Source organism: Mus musculus, chromosome 1, assembly GCF_000001635.26.
Source record: "Mus musculus strain C57BL/6J chromosome 1, GRCm38.p6 C57BL/6J".
Taxonomy (NCBI): domain Eukaryota; kingdom Metazoa; phylum Chordata; class Mammalia; order Rodentia; family Muridae; genus Mus; species Mus musculus.
Window position 1 is genome coordinate 60,246,974 of NC_000067.6, and position 16,336 is coordinate 60,263,309.

Below are 16,336 nucleotides of genomic sequence, written 5' to 3' on the forward strand. Positions count from 1 at the left end.
AGCTGTATAGATGGTTGTGAGCCTTCATGTGGTTGTTGAGAATTGATTTTTTAGGACTTCTGCTTGCTCCAGTCAGCCCCCTCTCGCTCTGGTCGCCCTGCTGGCTCCAGTCAACTCTGCTTGCCTAGTCCCTGCTTGTTCCAGCCCAAAGATTTATTTATTATTATAATTAAGTACACTGTAGCTGTCTTCAGATGCACCAGAAGAGGGCGTCAGATCTCATTACGGATGGTTCTGAGCCACCATGTGGTTGCTGGGATTTGAACTTAGGACCTTAAGTAGAGCAGTTGGTGCTCTTACCCCCTGAGCCATCTCGTCAGCCCTCACCTGTGTTTTTAATGCATAATTGTACAGTTGTGTGACAGTTGCTTGTTCTTGACATTTTTAGAGTTACATTATATGTTGCATATATTTGAGCTTCCTAAAAATCAAGCACAGACAATGACCCAAAATGGTCTCTTTTGAATGTAAGTTATAGTTATTTTTATGACTGTCTGTGTAAGGATACATTCAGCTTAGGCTATCACATACATTAGTTAAGGTTTATTAACAAATTGCATCTTCATATGCACTGTAGATACTACTGAATTACACCATTGCTCTTATTTTGTAATATTAAAAATTGTTAATTTTTGTTTTCAGGACATCATCAATTGCATAGGTGGGTTAAATGTACTGTTTCCTTTGCTGGAACAAATAAGCCACTTTAGTGAAGGACAGACTTCTGAAGCAATGAGTGAAAACACAGTTCCTGAATTAGTAACACCTAGTGAACAAGAATGTATGGGATTGGCCTCCACAAGAGCATCAGGTAAGAAATTACATTAGCCCCTCCCAGATTAGTCATTTAGAAAGTTGAGAATTAATTAGAAAATAAAATGCCATACCACTTAATTATTTATAGCTGTTGTAGCTTCCCTACTGACCTGACTTAGTAAGTTTATAATACTTTGATCAAAACACTGAAGATAGTAATTTTACATTTGACTATCTTTAGTTTATACTCTTAGTGGGAAAATACTCCACCATGTTGTTAAATCATGGTACTTTAATCCCAGCACTTGGGAGCACAGAGGCAGGTGAATCTCTGAGTTTGAGGCCAGCCTGATCTACAGAGTGAGTTCCAGGAAAGCCAGGGCTACACAGAGAAATCCTGAATCGAAAAAAACCAAAAAACCAAAAAAAAAAACAAAACATGGTACCAAAAAAATATTTACATATGGATGCAATTATATAGGAAACACTGGCTGCTTTTTCTGATTTCATTGTCCAAATGAATCTTGGAAGCAAGCTAACCTATTGAAGTACTTCTTTGTTGCAATGATATAGCATATGTGATGTAAAGGTGATGAGAGTGATTATGATAATGACGTTTGCCGGTTTTCACAGAGTCAAGGCTGGAGAAAAATCTAATTGCAACATTTATTTTGATTGTGAAACACTTTATTCAGAGACATCCTATCAACCAGGACAATCTGATTCAGTCCCATGGAGTTGCAACTCTTGGTGCTTTACTTCAAAAGGTAATCAACTCTAGCATAGGGCTTTCAGATAAGCCCCGATCTATAAGGAATGGTTAAAGGAAATCACGAGGCTACTTTGACTGGAAGCCTAGTGCACATGCCAGGATTTGGCTTCTCTCCTACAGTTATTTTGTTTGTTTTTTGTTTTTGTTTTTGTTTTGATTTTTTGTTTTAAACTTTGGTAGCTGCTGAAAAGGCTGAAAAACATATTGTTGTTCCATAATAAGAGGCATAAGAAAGGCAATGGAAGCATTCCAAGAGGCTAATAAATCCAGAGTACCACTTCACCATGGTACAGTTTCTCATAGTGACAATGTTAGAAGGAAGGTTCCTGGCTCCTGATACAGAAGCCAGGTAGGTCATAGTGGTTCATACCTTCAATCCCACATTTGGAAGGAAGAGGCAGGTTGGTTTCTGTAAGATCAAGACTCTCCTGGTCTACATAGAGAGTTCTAAGACAGCCAGAGCTACATAGTAAGACCCTGTCTTTTAAAAGAAATGAAATAAATTAGTTTAGAAGCCTTGTATGGCCATTTCAGAAAACCACTAGGCAATTTGAAAGATATAAAAAGGCTGAGAGTGAGAGACTGGGTATGGTGGTGCACAACTTTAAAGCCAGCACTTGCTGGGCAGAGGCAGGCGGATCTTTGAGTCCAAGGCTACCATTATCCATAGAGTAAGTTCTAGGAAAGCCAAGGATACACAGAGAAATATTTTCTCAAAAAAAGTACAAGACAACAACAAAACAAAAACCAAACAAACAAATAAAAAACAGAGAAAGAAAGAATGAATCTGGTCTGAATCTCCTATTCACGAGAAGACTACCATTAAATGTCAGAGAAGTTAGGAAATTATTGAAGAACTTCACCTTAAAATTACTGAGATTATTTCATGTGGCCAAAAATGAGACTCTTTTGTACAGCCAAATTAAGGTCTTTTTCTTGTAGTATACTTTCAATTGGTATACAACATAGGGTCTTTTCCACCACCAGTTGTTAGTTTAGCATGCGGACTGTCTTAGGAAGCCAATTTATGAAGATCAGATTTTAGACTACTAGAGAGATGAGGAAACATACAGTCATATTGAGAAACTGATACTTAACAGATTCCTATTCTAAACCAGTATTATATGATCAGCCTAGGATGCCATTATACAAAGTTTGTAGCCTGCTTTCTGGTGAACTACCAGTTTATAATTCTTTCGAAGCTTTCTCTCTACAAGATTATTTTATAATGTTGTTGAAAGACCTTCCTACAAAGTTGTTGTATAAGTCTTCAGTAAAAGTCATTTTTCTGAGTTTAATTTACTTAGCAAAACAGTTGGGAGAAATGAACACAGTGTTGTGAAGGGAAAGGTGTGGTAGGAAGCTATAATACAGTTAAGGATAATACCACTATGGCTGTAGCTTTCAGAGGGTCCTGGAAAGAGGAACTCTGAATGTCAGAAGATATATCCTTACTCCATGCGCACTGATTGGATTGTCTTTATCTGTGGATGGGAGGATAATTCTTTAAAGCTTGCTCGAGCTCTCTTTGTCTCTGACTCTGTCTCTGTCTCTGTCTCTCTCTGTTTCTGTCTCTCCCTTCCCTTCCCTTCCCTTCCCTTCCCTTCCCTTCCCTTCCCTTCCCTTCCCTTCCCTTCCCTTCCCTTCCCTTCCCTTCCCTTCCCTTCCCTTCCCTTCTTCCCTTTTTTCTTTCATGTGCATCGATGTGTTCTCTGAATGGGAACTGGAATTACAGACAGTAATGAGCTGCCATGTTGGTGCTAGAAGAGCAGGCAGTGCCCTTAACCTCTGAGCCATCGCTCTAGCCCATTTTAGAGAATTTTCCTAAGCTCTGTCATATATTGGCTCATGATGGTTTGCAGCTTCCGTTCCTTCATCTGTTAGATCATAGATTCTGTAGCTAGACTGCCTGAGCTTAAAACTTTTGCTAGATGAATTGTATGGAGATGCTGTTTCATTCCTTAGATTCACTATCTGTAAAATAGGAATGATAATTTCTTAGAGCTTCTGTAAAAATTTAGAGTGATAAGGCGTTTTGAGCATTTAAAAAAGGGTGTGGAATAAAGAAAATATGGTTCAGTGTTAAATCAGAAACACTAATGATTTAAGCTATTTATATTTTCACCGTCTTTTACTCTTATTTTTTTTCATTTTTTTATTAGACATTTTCTTTATTTACATTTCAAATGCTATCCCAAAAGTCCCTTATACCCTCACCCTGCCCTGCTCCCCTACCCACCTACTCCCACTTCTTGGCCCTGTCGTTCCCCTGTACTGGGGCATATAAAGTTTGTAATACCAAGGGGCCTCTCTTCCCAGTGATGGCCAACTAGGCCATCTTCTGCTACATATGCAGCTAGAGACACGAGCTCTGGAGGTACTGGTTAGTTCATATTGTTGTTCCACCTATAGGGTTGCAGACCCCTTCAGCTCCTTGGGTACTTATTTTTGGATGTTCTGAGTTATTTGAATTTATAGCTTCATACTATTATTTAAAATGACCTTTATGAAACTCTTTTCTGTTAAATTTTAGGTGCCAGGTTCTCAAATGGATGTTAATGTATTGATGGCAATTCAATTACTAATTGAGCAGGTATCATTAGAAAAAAACACACTGTTGCTTCAACAAATGTATCAGTGTTTACTCTTTGACTTCCGTATTTGGAACCGTGGAGATTTTCCTTTTCAGATTGGTAAGTCCAAGCAATCAAATAAAATATTATACAGTTGTTTTTGGAATGTATGACCATCTGTGTGACTTTATTCCAGTTAAGTTATTTTTATATGAACATTTTATTTTAGGCCATATACAGTATCTTTCGACAATCATTAAAGACAGCAGGAGAGTTTTCAGGAAGAAGTACGGCGTGCAGTTTCTCCTGGATACACTTAGGATTTATTATGGGTATGACATCTTTGTTCCTTCTCAGTTTAGCTTGCTGGGTTTTGTCTGACACTTGACTGAGTGTGTATGTAGCATGTCCAGCAGTTCAGGAAATCTGAGACTCCAGAGAAACAGGGTAATGTAGACTAAACTGATAGTGATAGATTCACATTTATCAGGTTTGTATGTTGGTTTTATTAGTTGTGTGGTGTTATTCAAGTTCCTCAAACTGTCTGTATTTAAGTGTTTTCATCTGTCTAAAGCAGATTAAAAAGTGACTGTGACCTGTGATGGTTTTGAGAACTAAATAAGTTAATATGTTAGGACACATAGAAATGTCTGATTCTTATTATTGTACTTTTAGTTATATAATGAATATTGTAATAATTTAAGTTTTTCATTCAAACTCTTAAAATGTCCCTTAGTGTAAAAGAAGCAAGTTTGCTATGCTACTCATTTGGTAGAGTACTTTCCTAATAAGCAGATTCATAGACACTGCGTTACTGCATGCATGTAGTGCCAGCATTTGGGTATTAGAGGCAATAGGATCAGAAGTTCAAGGTCATTCTCAGGTCCATAAAGTGTGTGTGTTGTATTGTATATGTCCATGGGGTGGAGGGGAGTATATGTGCACATGCTATGGATGCCAGAGGCCAACTTCTGAGTGTTATTTTTATTTTTTTGAGACAGGGTCTCTCTGTATAGCCCCGGCTGTCCTAGACTGACTCTGCCTCACAGTGTCACCTTTAATGCTATGATTATAGGTTTAGACACCATGCCCAGCTTCTGGTGTCCTTTTTCTTTGAGCTGAGGGCCAAACCCAGCGCACATGCTCGGCAAACACTGTATAACTAATTTAAATCCCTAACCTCTCTAGTATATTTTTTTCTTTAAAGAAATAAATCGTTAAAGAAATAAATCTTAAGATTTATTTATATTTTAACTAATAAATAAATTCTATTTATTTATAATTTCATTTATATTTTTAACGTATGTTCGTACACTGTCACTCTCTTCAGACAAACCAGATGAAGTCATCAGATCTCATTACAGACAGTTGTGAGCCACCATGTGGTTGCTGGGAGTTAAACTCAGACCTCTGGAAGAGAGGTGCTCTTAACCCCTGAGCCATCTCTCCAGCCACTCTGGTATCCTTCTTAATTGCTCTCTATTGGTTTTTGAGGCAAGGCTATTATTACACCTGGAGGCCATCTATTTGGCTTGAATGGATATCCAACAAACCCCTAGAAAACCTCTATCATCCTTTCCCCAACACTGGCGGCCACACTCTCCACTTTTTACATGGGTTCTGGGCACTTCAACTCTGAAATTTGGGGTTGCATAGCAAGCACTTTATTGATGAAGTGAGTCAGCTTCCCAGGCCATTTGTGTGTGTGTGTGTGTGTGTGTGTGTGTGTGTGTGTGTGTGTGTGTAGAAGCCAGAGGGTAACCTTAGATGTCATCGTCCCTCAGATTCTATCCACTTGGTTTTTTGAGACAGGGACTCTCCTGCCCTGTGACTCACTATTTTGCTAAGGTATATAGTAGCAAGCCTCAGGGAGTTACCTGTCACTACCCTTCTCCAGCTCTTTACGTGGGTTCTGGGGAATAAACTCAGGCCCTGATGCTTGTGGAGCAAGTACTTTATAGACTTTATGGCAAGTTCCTAGAAAGGTTTTCTTTTTAATTTTACGAAATACATTTATTTCTGTGTTATGTATGGGGGGCAGGGTGTCATATGCAACGACACGTGTGTGGAGTTAGGCCAACTTGTGAGACTTGGTTATTTCATACTACCACATGGGTCCCAACATCAGAGTCAGGTAATCAGACTTGGTAACAAGTGCCTTTCTCTGTGTGTTACTAGGCTTCATTTTTAACATCATGAATTCTTTTATTTAAAAATATTAAAGAATTTAAATTTAAATTAATATTTCAACTTTCACACTTCCGTTTTCTCTTTCAGGCATGGTTCTACATGTAATGAGCTATCTCCAGATGATATTCGAACAATAAGGACTTCTTTGTATGGGCTAATTAAATATTTTCTTTGTAAAGGTGGAACCCATGAAGAAATACAGAGTATCATAGGTTATATAGCTGCCACTAATGAAGAAGAACAGGTAGTATAACCGAGATGAATTTCATTTTACTGCTAAGTTACTTTGTCATTTTATAAAGTTATATACTTAATTGCCTAATGAATAACTTTTTTTGATACTGTCGTGATAGTAGGCAGTTAAAGAAGTACATTACAATTTCTATCTGGAACGTAGTTGCTATAACAAAATAGCAGAGACGAGCTGTCATAAAGAGTAAGGGTTTCCTTTGGCTCATGATTTAAGAGTTTTCCATCCTATTGTCATTTTCCCTTCTTGCTTCTGAGCCATTATGAGTCAGAACATTGGGCAGTAGAGCATAGTAGAGCAAATCTGCTCCTTTTTCTGCAATCAAGAGGCAGAAAGGAGCTGAATGGGAAGGAGCCAGGGACAGGAGATAGCTTACAAAGGCATGATTCTGATTTCATGTATTATTTCACCCAATAATACCCAAAGGTAAGTAAGTACTCTTACCTTTGTATAGCCCATTATAATCACCATTATATAGCCAGTATAATTTATAATCATTATTATAATCTAGTCACCATTATAATAGCCATTATAATCACAATAATGACTTACTAGCCATTAGTCAATTGATGAAGTCACTGTCCTTATGATTTGATCACCCCAATAGTGCCTCCAGCTAGTGACCAAAAAACTTTCAGCACATGAGCCTTTGAGAAAGACACTCACATCCAGATCATTACACAGTTGTTGTGTCTGTCAATTTTCCAGTTCTTATTTGTATTAACCTGTCATCAACTTGAGAACTTAACTATATATAAACAATAGTATTAAGTAATTTGAAATTATGAAATTATTTTTAACCTAATGGAATCTACATCGTTAAGAGAAGTTAACAGATAACTGTGAAACAAGAGTATGATTGTCTTGTATGAAGTATTACAGGAGAATTTTACATGTTGGAGAAACCAGAGTAGAACTTCTATAGAAGATATTTCTTAGGTGCAAAAAGGAAAGAAATCACATTGGAAAATGGGAGTGTGGTCTTCTCAGAGGAGAATCACTCAATGTCTTTATTTTTCAAAAAGACTTATTTAATAAAATACATGTTTAAAATAAAAATATAAAAAGTACATTATAAAAAAAGAAGATATTTCTTTTCATATGGGCAAACAAGGAATGGTTTCAGTGATACTGAATATGTCTAATGAAAGGCTATGCAAAAGGAAGTGGAAGAAACAAAAGAGATCAGAGACAAAAAGCATGGTTTATCAGATAAATGTTCATATAAAAATAACTTAACTGGAATAAAGTCACACAGATGGTCATACATTCCAAAAACAACTGTATAATATTTTATTTAAATAACTATTCGAGACATTTGCCCTTTTGCTGCCTGTGTACTTAAATGGTTTTTTGTTTTGTTTTGTGTAACTTGAAAGCTCTTTGGAATTTTGGATATACTTTTCAGTCTTCTACGAACCAGCCCAACTAGAGGTCAGCTTTTCTTACTGCTGTTTGAACCAGGAAATGCTGACATACTGTATGCCTTGCTGTTAAATCAGAAGTACTCTGACAAACTGAGAGAAATCATTTTTAAGGTACAAAGAAATCATCTTTATCTCGGCATTAATCAGTATATGAATCTGCGCTCTCTGTCTCTGTCTCTCTCTCTCTCTCTCCACACACATACACACACACACACACACACATATACACACACACATTCACTCAATGACTAGATTATTTTTCATACTCCTTTAGTTTGTTGTACATCTTTCATGTTGCTTGTGAATTTTAAAAAGTATAACATAGAATTAGAATATAATTAAGTAGTAGAGTGCGGGATTAGCATGGCCTGGGTTTATGTCCCTCCCCTAAATCTACTATTACATCCAAAAAGGCGGCGGCAAGGGTGGGGGGAACGTAGATAAGCAAAACTATCAAAATAGCAAGTAAAAATTAATATAATCAGATAAATCATCTCAGTGGACTACAACCATTTGATCATATTGTCCTCAACATAAAACTTGCCAGTTCTTCTTCGCCATGCAGTAAATCTGTGTGGTCCATCAGAGCCTTCAACAGTTAGTGATAGCAACTGTGACCTGGTGCCCCAGAGGTCAAGCAGTAGGCATTCTTCAGGTTGTAGTTTCCTTAGTCCTTCTCACAGTTTTATGAGATAAATGCTCTCATTATTCCTATGTTATAGATGATAAAATTAAAGCCAAGAGACTAACAGCTCTATCAAAACACACAGAATGTATTTTATTTTCTATGGAAACTGTACAGACTCTGGGCCCTTGTGTGATTTGAGCTTTTTCTTCTCTTAAAAGTAGAAGACCCAGGCATACTTCTAGCAACTTTTTTCTCTGTAACTCTCCTGTTTGGTGCACTTTATTCCTTCCTGGCATTTATTTTTACATTGTTATTAGAGTTATGTTATTAAGCATATTTTTAACAGTTTGTGTTTTGATCACCTGTATTTGAAATCACTAAGCTTTAGAAAGCAATCATCCTGAGTGAGGTAACCCAATCACAAAAGAACTCAAATGAAATGTACTCACTGATAAGTGGATATTAACCCAGAAACTTAGTATAGCGAGATATAAGGTACAGTATGTAAAACATATGAAACTGAAGAAGAACGAAGACCAAAGTGTGGACACTTTGCTCATTCTTAGAATTGGAAACAATCACCCATGGAAGGAGTTACAGAGACAAAGTTTGGAGCTGAGACAAAAGGATGGTCCATCTAGAGACTGCCATATCCAGGGATCCATCCCATAATTAGCCTCCAAGCGATGACACCATTGCATACACTAGCAAGCCTTTGTTGTAAGGACGGTGATATAGCTGTCCCTTGTGAGACTAGGCCGGGGCCTAGCAAACGCAGAAGTGGATGCTCACAGTCAACTGTTGGATGGATCACAGGGCCCCCAATGGAGGAGCTAGAGAAAGTATCCAAGGAGCTAAAGAGATCTGCAACCCTATCGGAGGAACAACATTATGAACTAACCAGTACCCCAGAGCTCTTGACTCTAGCTGCATATGTATCAAAAGATGACCTAGTTGGCCATCACTGGAAAGAGAGGCCCATTGGTCAGGCAAACGTTATATGCCCCAGTACAGGGGAATGCCAGGGCCAAAAAATGGGAATGGGTGGGTAGGGGAGTGTGTGTGGGGGGGCTTTTGGGATAGCATTGGAAATGTAATTGAAGAAAATATGTAATAAAAAAAAAGAAAAAAAAAGAAAGCAAAGACTGAATGAGAGGTCTAAAGTGGTTTGTGTTTTGGGTTTGCTTATGGCTGGTTACCCATGAGGCTTTGCTTAGAAGAAGCATCTACCTGCGCTAGGGTTCATTCATGGAGAGGGAATATGTCTGTTAAAAATACTTCTTAGGGATTGTTTGTGATATTCTGACATTATCCTTTAATAGTTTATAAAAAAAAATAACCTCTTGAATAACATTGTCCGTACTCCTGGAAATAATGTGGCTAAGGTCAGCCTCTTCCCCCCAATTTTTAGATATGAATTATTTGGGCTGCCTCACAAATGTTTTCTGTTCTTGAAAATTGGTTACTGTTAAATAAAAGAGTTAAGAATGTTTTAGGCTGCATGTGATGGCACACAGCTTCAATCCCAGCACTGCACATCAGGCAAGCCTGGTCTCTACACAATGAATTCCAGGCCAGTCAGAGATATATGGAGAGAGAGCTTGTCTCAGAAAGAAATCTGATGATGGCATAATAATAATAATAATAATAATAATAATAATAATAATAATAATAATATCATCTTAACACATGAACATGTTCTTCATGCCTGCTAGCTGTACACACTACTCTTTTATTTGCCATATTTAGAGTTTGAGCATTATTTAAATACGTACAAATACATTTCAGTACAATATATTGTTAATGTTCCAAAATCCAATGTTTCTCTGCATTGAAAAGTCTAATACTTTTTGTGACCAGGTCATGGAACAGATGTTAAAATGCACAAATGTTTATGAACGTAGTAAACAACGTATCCGTCTTAGAGAAGTTGGCTATTCAGGAATTGGACTCCTCCTTAATGAAGCACCAGTTAACACATCTCTTATTAAAAACCTTGTTAACCAAATCATTAATACAGGTAAGACTGGGACTGATGACAGTGATGTGTTTAAGAATTGGTTTTCCTGGAGCAGGGCTATCTGAGAAGCTGCTGTCTGTTGTGGGATATTTTCTTCTAGCTGGGCTGTTTTGTTTGGCCTCAGTGGGAGAGGATGCACCTATCCCCGAAGAGAGTAAATGTGCCAGGGGATAGGGGGTAGGGGTGGGCAGGTATCCAGGGGGATCCCTTCTCTCTGAGGAGAAGGAGGTGGGAGGAGTTGGGGGAGAGGGTGAAAGGGAGGGCACTGAGCAGAATGTAAAGTGAATAAATAATAAATATAAAATAAAATAATTGAAAAATCTAAAAAAAGAAAAATATTTTCAATAAAAATAGATTTCAAAAAAATAAATTGGTTCTTTCTGGAAGATTTTTTTTAATGTCCCTTTTTAGGTTACTTTTTAAATTATCTGTTACTTGATTTTCCAAGGTGTTCCTCGGAGAATGTATTTCTGTAACTGTTTTTTTTACTTTCCAGGACCTAGCTTTAAAGTAAATGTCTACTGAGGAGGTAGCCAAGTTAATGACTGTCTTTCTAAATAAGAAAGGGGCATTAAATAAAATATGTATAAAAAGAGCTTAAATTTTTAAAAATACTTAAATTCTTAAAGATGAAATGAAAACTTAATTTGAGACATATTTTCTTTCTAGTTTTGTGTAATAATTTTTTTATAAACTTAGCCATAAACTAGAATTTATGGCAGATGCCCTGCGTAGGTGGGGAAATTAACTTATCTTGCTTGAGTCATTTACTAAGTAGTTTATCATGTATCATTGGTAATCCAAAATAGGTATATAAAAAAATAATAGTATTACATTCCTGCAGTATAGACAATATACTCAGGCAATCAAAGAAAGATAAGTTATTTAGGTTTAATTGTAGTATTATCAAACTGAAGTTTTGGGGTGGGGGGGCGGAGAATTTGAACATATCTGTAGTTTTCTTTGGAAAGTGAATAATTATTTCACCATTTATACAATAATAGTATTCTTATTTTGGATATCCATGAAATTTAATTTTTAATTTCTTTTTTTATCATAGATCCTGTTATTAATTTCAAAGATCTATTATCTGTAGTATATATCTGTCACAGAACACATGTAAATGTCAGAGTGGTCCTCTGTAGAAAGGTTAGTAAACTTTCAAGATATATTTTTACAATAACATCCTCAAATTATGACAGTGTTTTTCATTGAGTGGTTTGTAGCAGATGTAATTTTTTTGTTTGCTTGTTTCGTAATAGTTACTATTTTTTAAGCAGTTTCAATTGGTTATAGTGGTATATATCTGTAGTTAACAACATGTGGGAGGCCCAGGCAGAAGGATCCTAAGGTGGAAGTCAGCCTGTATAGTGTAAGACTAACTTAAATACATATATATATACACACACACACACATATATATATGTGTGTGTGTATATATATATATATATACACATACACATATACATACATATATATATATACATATATATACACACACATAAACAAATGTTTATTTTACAAAAGAATTAGCTTTATGTGATTATAAGAAATCAGTATGTCAGTTTTTGTTTGTTGCTTGTTCTGCTTGAGACAGGGTTTCTGTGTAGCCCTGGCTGTTCTGGAACTCACTCTGAATAACAGGCTGGCCTTGAACTCAGAAATCTGCCTAGCTCTGCCTCTTGAATACTGAGATTAAAGGTATGCACCACCATGGCTTGCTCTAGTAAATGTTTTATTAAAAGTATTTGCTAAATACTTTTCTAATATATTTAAAATAGTTTTCTAATAGTTTTAGATTTACGTATTTTTATGTAAATATTCCCTTTCCACAGTCTAAAATTTATTACCAAAAAACACAGTTCTCTACCAAAATCCTCAGTGTGTGTAACCTTCCTTCCTACTCCCTTTCCATTCTTACTCTTTCCTCTCTTGATGTTCCTTACTTCCTCCTCCATTTTCACTTTTGAGACACAGTCTTGCTAAGTTTCTCATCCTCACTTTGAAGTTGTGCTCCTTCTTCAGTGTCCTGAGTGACTGGCATCCACCACTACATCTGTTTCCAGTTCTGGGCATTTCTAATGGAAATACCATATTTCAAAGTGTCTGACTTTTTAAATATATTTTTAAATTTTCATTTTATTTATTTATTTATTTATTCATTTATTCATTCATTTATTTATTTGTGTGTGTGTGTGTGTGTGTGTGTGTGTGTGTGTGTAAATGTGAGTATGTCTATGCTGCAGTGAGAAAGGAAATTTGAGGACAAGTTGGGGAATTGCCGGGTATACCTGCAACCCCAACATTTTAGAAGCTACATAAGGTAGCTGAGGGTCTCTGACCATTACCCTAGCTCCAGGTTCCATGAGAGACCCTGCTTCAAGGGAATGAGTTGGAGAGTGATAAAACAAAACACCTCAATACCCTTCTCTGGCCTCCGTGTCTATGTGTATTCATCTGCACACACACACTCACATACACCATGCACACGGAACAGAATCCTAAAGGATACCTTCTTATTGTTTCTCGTTAAATTGCTTTGTTATTAAAGTAATTGAAGAGACCTTTTCATTAAAAACTTGTATACTTTTAATGAATTTTATATTTTTTGTTGTACTTTTTTGTTTTGTGTTCTCTTTGCAGATATTACAGATTTTGCAGTCCCAGCCAGATGCAGCATACCAGATATCACAACAAGTGGGTTGGCAAGACACCTTTGTTAGACTTTTCTTAAAAGCAAATTTTGAAAATGTAAATTCCCTTAACAAACACGGGAAGACAGTTTCAATGAAAGAAAATAAAAATATGTCAACTGAAGATGTTAAGAGGAACTTTGAAAAACTGGATGATGAAAAAATGATGTTAGCTGACGTATCTTCAGACCATTGGAGTTTAGAAGATAGTCAGTCCCTGAACTCAAACACACCATTATTTCAAGAAGATAGCTCTGAAGGAGAATTATCTTTCAAGTCAGAGAATCAAGAAGAATTTTGGCATAGTAATACTTCCCATCTGAGCTTAGATCTCAGTGGAATTGATGCATGTGAACTGAGCGACAGTGGAAGTCAAGTGCCAGACAGTTCACCTAGCACTCCATCTCCAGTAGAGTCTACTAAGTCATTTTCTTTGCAGTCTGACAAAGAAAGAAGCATCACGAATGAAATGGGCTTCAGTGATGACTTCTCTTTTCTTGAAAGCCAAGAGGTAAATTTGCTTATCTTTCCAAATAAGATTAAAAAAAAAAAGATTTATTTATTATTATAAATAAGTACACTGTAGCTGTTTCAGACACAACAGAAGAAGGCATCAGATCTCATTATGGATTGTTGTGAGCCACCATGTGGGTGCTGGGAATTGAACTCAGGACCTCTGGAAGAGCAGTCAGTGCTCTTAATTGCTGAGCCATTTCTCCAGCCCTCCAAATAAGATTTTAATATGCTAGTTTTATACTTAAGTCCTTTGAGGTATATAAGCTGTTATTAATATTTTCCATTCATATTCTAAGCCTTGTGATCTAAAATTTAGAAGGGTGATTGTCACTTGTAAATATCTTACTTTATGTTTGGTTTGATGTGTGTGTATTTGTATATGTGTGGTAATAGGGAATGAGCATACTAGCTTGTACATGTTAGGTTATTTTATATTGTGTGTATGAATATTTTGCTTACATGTATGTATGTGTACCATGAATGTGCCTGGTGCCTGTGGAGGTAAAAAAAAAGTGTCTTACATAAACAATAGGTATATGTAGATGGTTTTATAATGTATTTTAAGGTTACCTTCACCTAATAATTTAGTATCGTTTAATGTTTTTTTATAGAGATGTGAAGAAGAACTTTTTCAGCTGCTTACAAATATTTTGAATTATGTTATGTGTAAAGGACTAGAAAAGTCTGATGAAGACACTTGGATTGAAAGAGGACAGGTGTTTTCAGCACTAACTAAGCCAGGAATATCAAGTGAGCTGCTTCGACCCTCAGATGAAGTAAAACTAACGTACGCATTCAGTTCATTTTTTTTTCAGCCCCCTGCTTGGAATGATTGGGAGTCTAAAATTAAATACTCAACACTTAATTCAGGATATAGTAGAAGAAGAGAAGCAAAGAAATGGTTTACTTTTTCTTTCTAGGTTTTACCATTCTTGTAGAATGTAGAAAGACATATAAAATAAACCCCAGTGTCAGGAGATTAAATGTATTTGAACTTAAGTGATGTCAGGTGAGGTGCAGAGGTGCCGTACCAGTGTTCTGTTTTTAGGTTTCTGAGAGCCCTCCATACTGATTTCCATTTCCAGTCATTTCCGTTCTCAGCAGCAGTTTAGGAAGGTTCCTCTCTCCCCACAGTCTCACCACTGTTGTCGTTTGTTCATTGACCTTATCAAGTTGAGGCTCTAAATCCTCTCCCGTTTGGAGTCTGGTTTTGTTTTATTTTGTTTTGTTGTTGTTGTTTGTTATGTTTTGTTTAGATTTGACATCTTTTCTGCTCAGATTTTATAGAGTAGACTTTCTTTGCCTTACTTGTTTATCTGAACTGCTTCTTCCCAGTTGATTCTTAGGTTTGCTTTCATAATCATGTGTAGAGCTCTTGAACACTGGTCATAGTCATTTTTTCTTTATTAATATTTGAATGTATCCCATTATGCTTATTCTCAATTCATGATACTCTCTCCTTTGTATGCGTTTTGGTATAAATATGTATATATACAGGCATATGTGTAGGTATTTGTGCACATATATGCATAAGGCTTTGGAATCAACTTCAGGTATCATAGTTCCTCTGGAGTTGTCTACCTTATTTTTAAGACAGCATCTCTTGGGGTTCTGATGCCCTCCAGTTAAGCTTGGTTATCTGGTCAATAAACCTAAACCCCAGCAATTCCCCTGTCTCTACCTTTCCAGCATTGACATTGTAAGCACATGCCACCATGCTGTATGTTTTATGTGGATGCTGGGAGTTGAAGTCAGGTCCTCATGCTTGCATGGCAGACACAGCACTTAACTGACTGAGCTGTCCCCCCTGTCCCTCCATCTGTACAGTACTGCCCAATTATAATAACAACAAAAATAATGGACAAAAACAATTAGATGAATACACAATGGAAATAAAAGTATAAAAGCACCCAGTTAGAGCATAATAAAGCAGACACAAGATTTAGAATACTCTATAGTTTGAAAACACACACACAAACATACTACTATAAAGTACAAATAATTGTCAAGGGACAAAGCAAAAGAGTAAAATAAGTTTTTAAGATAAAGGATGACATGTTGAAATGGATACTTCTTGCGTGCTTGAATTGGAGGCTTCCAGTTAAATGCATGGGTATGGGTGCTTTGAACCTCTGCACCCCTGACTTTGCTATGGTTATAATGTTGGCTGAGTTTGTACTAGTACACTTGTTTGGTCTAGTGTAGTCTACATAGCAGATCTGTCTTCATTATGGTAGTTTCTCTTCTTTGTGTACCAGGAACCTCTGCTGGCCACTTTCCTTTTCAGTCTAGGCAGACTCCATTATCCTCCTGAGGTTACCCAGATAGTACCCTCCAATGTGACTAATGCTTTGGCTGGGATGTAGTTCCCAAGTGTGTTGTGAATGTGAATATGTGAAGCAAGCATAACCCACAGATCTGTACTGACTGATGGCCTGTCTTAATGTTTTTAAGACCTCTTGAGTCGTGATTTCCTGGAGGGATGTATTTGAAGGTATCAAGCATATGGCT

General features: G+C 36.7%; 1 protein-coding gene across 18 annotated transcripts in view; it reads left to right on the forward strand.

The window, feature by feature from the left end:
- Nbeal1 (neurobeachin like 1) overlaps positions 1 to 16,336 on the forward strand; it is a 159,589-nt gene that overhangs the window by 68,234 nt on the left and 75,019 nt on the right. For all 18 annotated transcript variants that reach the window (XM_006496032.4, XM_006496030.4, XM_006496033.4 and 15 more), the window contains 10 exons: positions 643 to 811; positions 1,390 to 1,523; positions 4,062 to 4,221; positions 4,331 to 4,433; positions 6,379 to 6,535; positions 7,921 to 8,079; positions 10,457 to 10,616; positions 11,677 to 11,765; positions 13,260 to 13,820; positions 14,437 to 14,612. In XM_006496032.4, the coding sequence (XP_006496095.1) occupies positions 643 to 811; positions 1,390 to 1,523; positions 4,062 to 4,221; positions 4,331 to 4,433; positions 6,379 to 6,535; positions 7,921 to 8,079; positions 10,457 to 10,616; positions 11,677 to 11,765; positions 13,260 to 13,820; positions 14,437 to 14,612 (1,868 nt within the window). The remainder of the gene's footprint in view (positions 1 to 642; positions 812 to 1,389; positions 1,524 to 4,061; positions 4,222 to 4,330; positions 4,434 to 6,378; positions 6,536 to 7,920; positions 8,080 to 10,456; positions 10,617 to 11,676; positions 11,766 to 13,259; positions 13,821 to 14,436; positions 14,613 to 16,336) is intronic.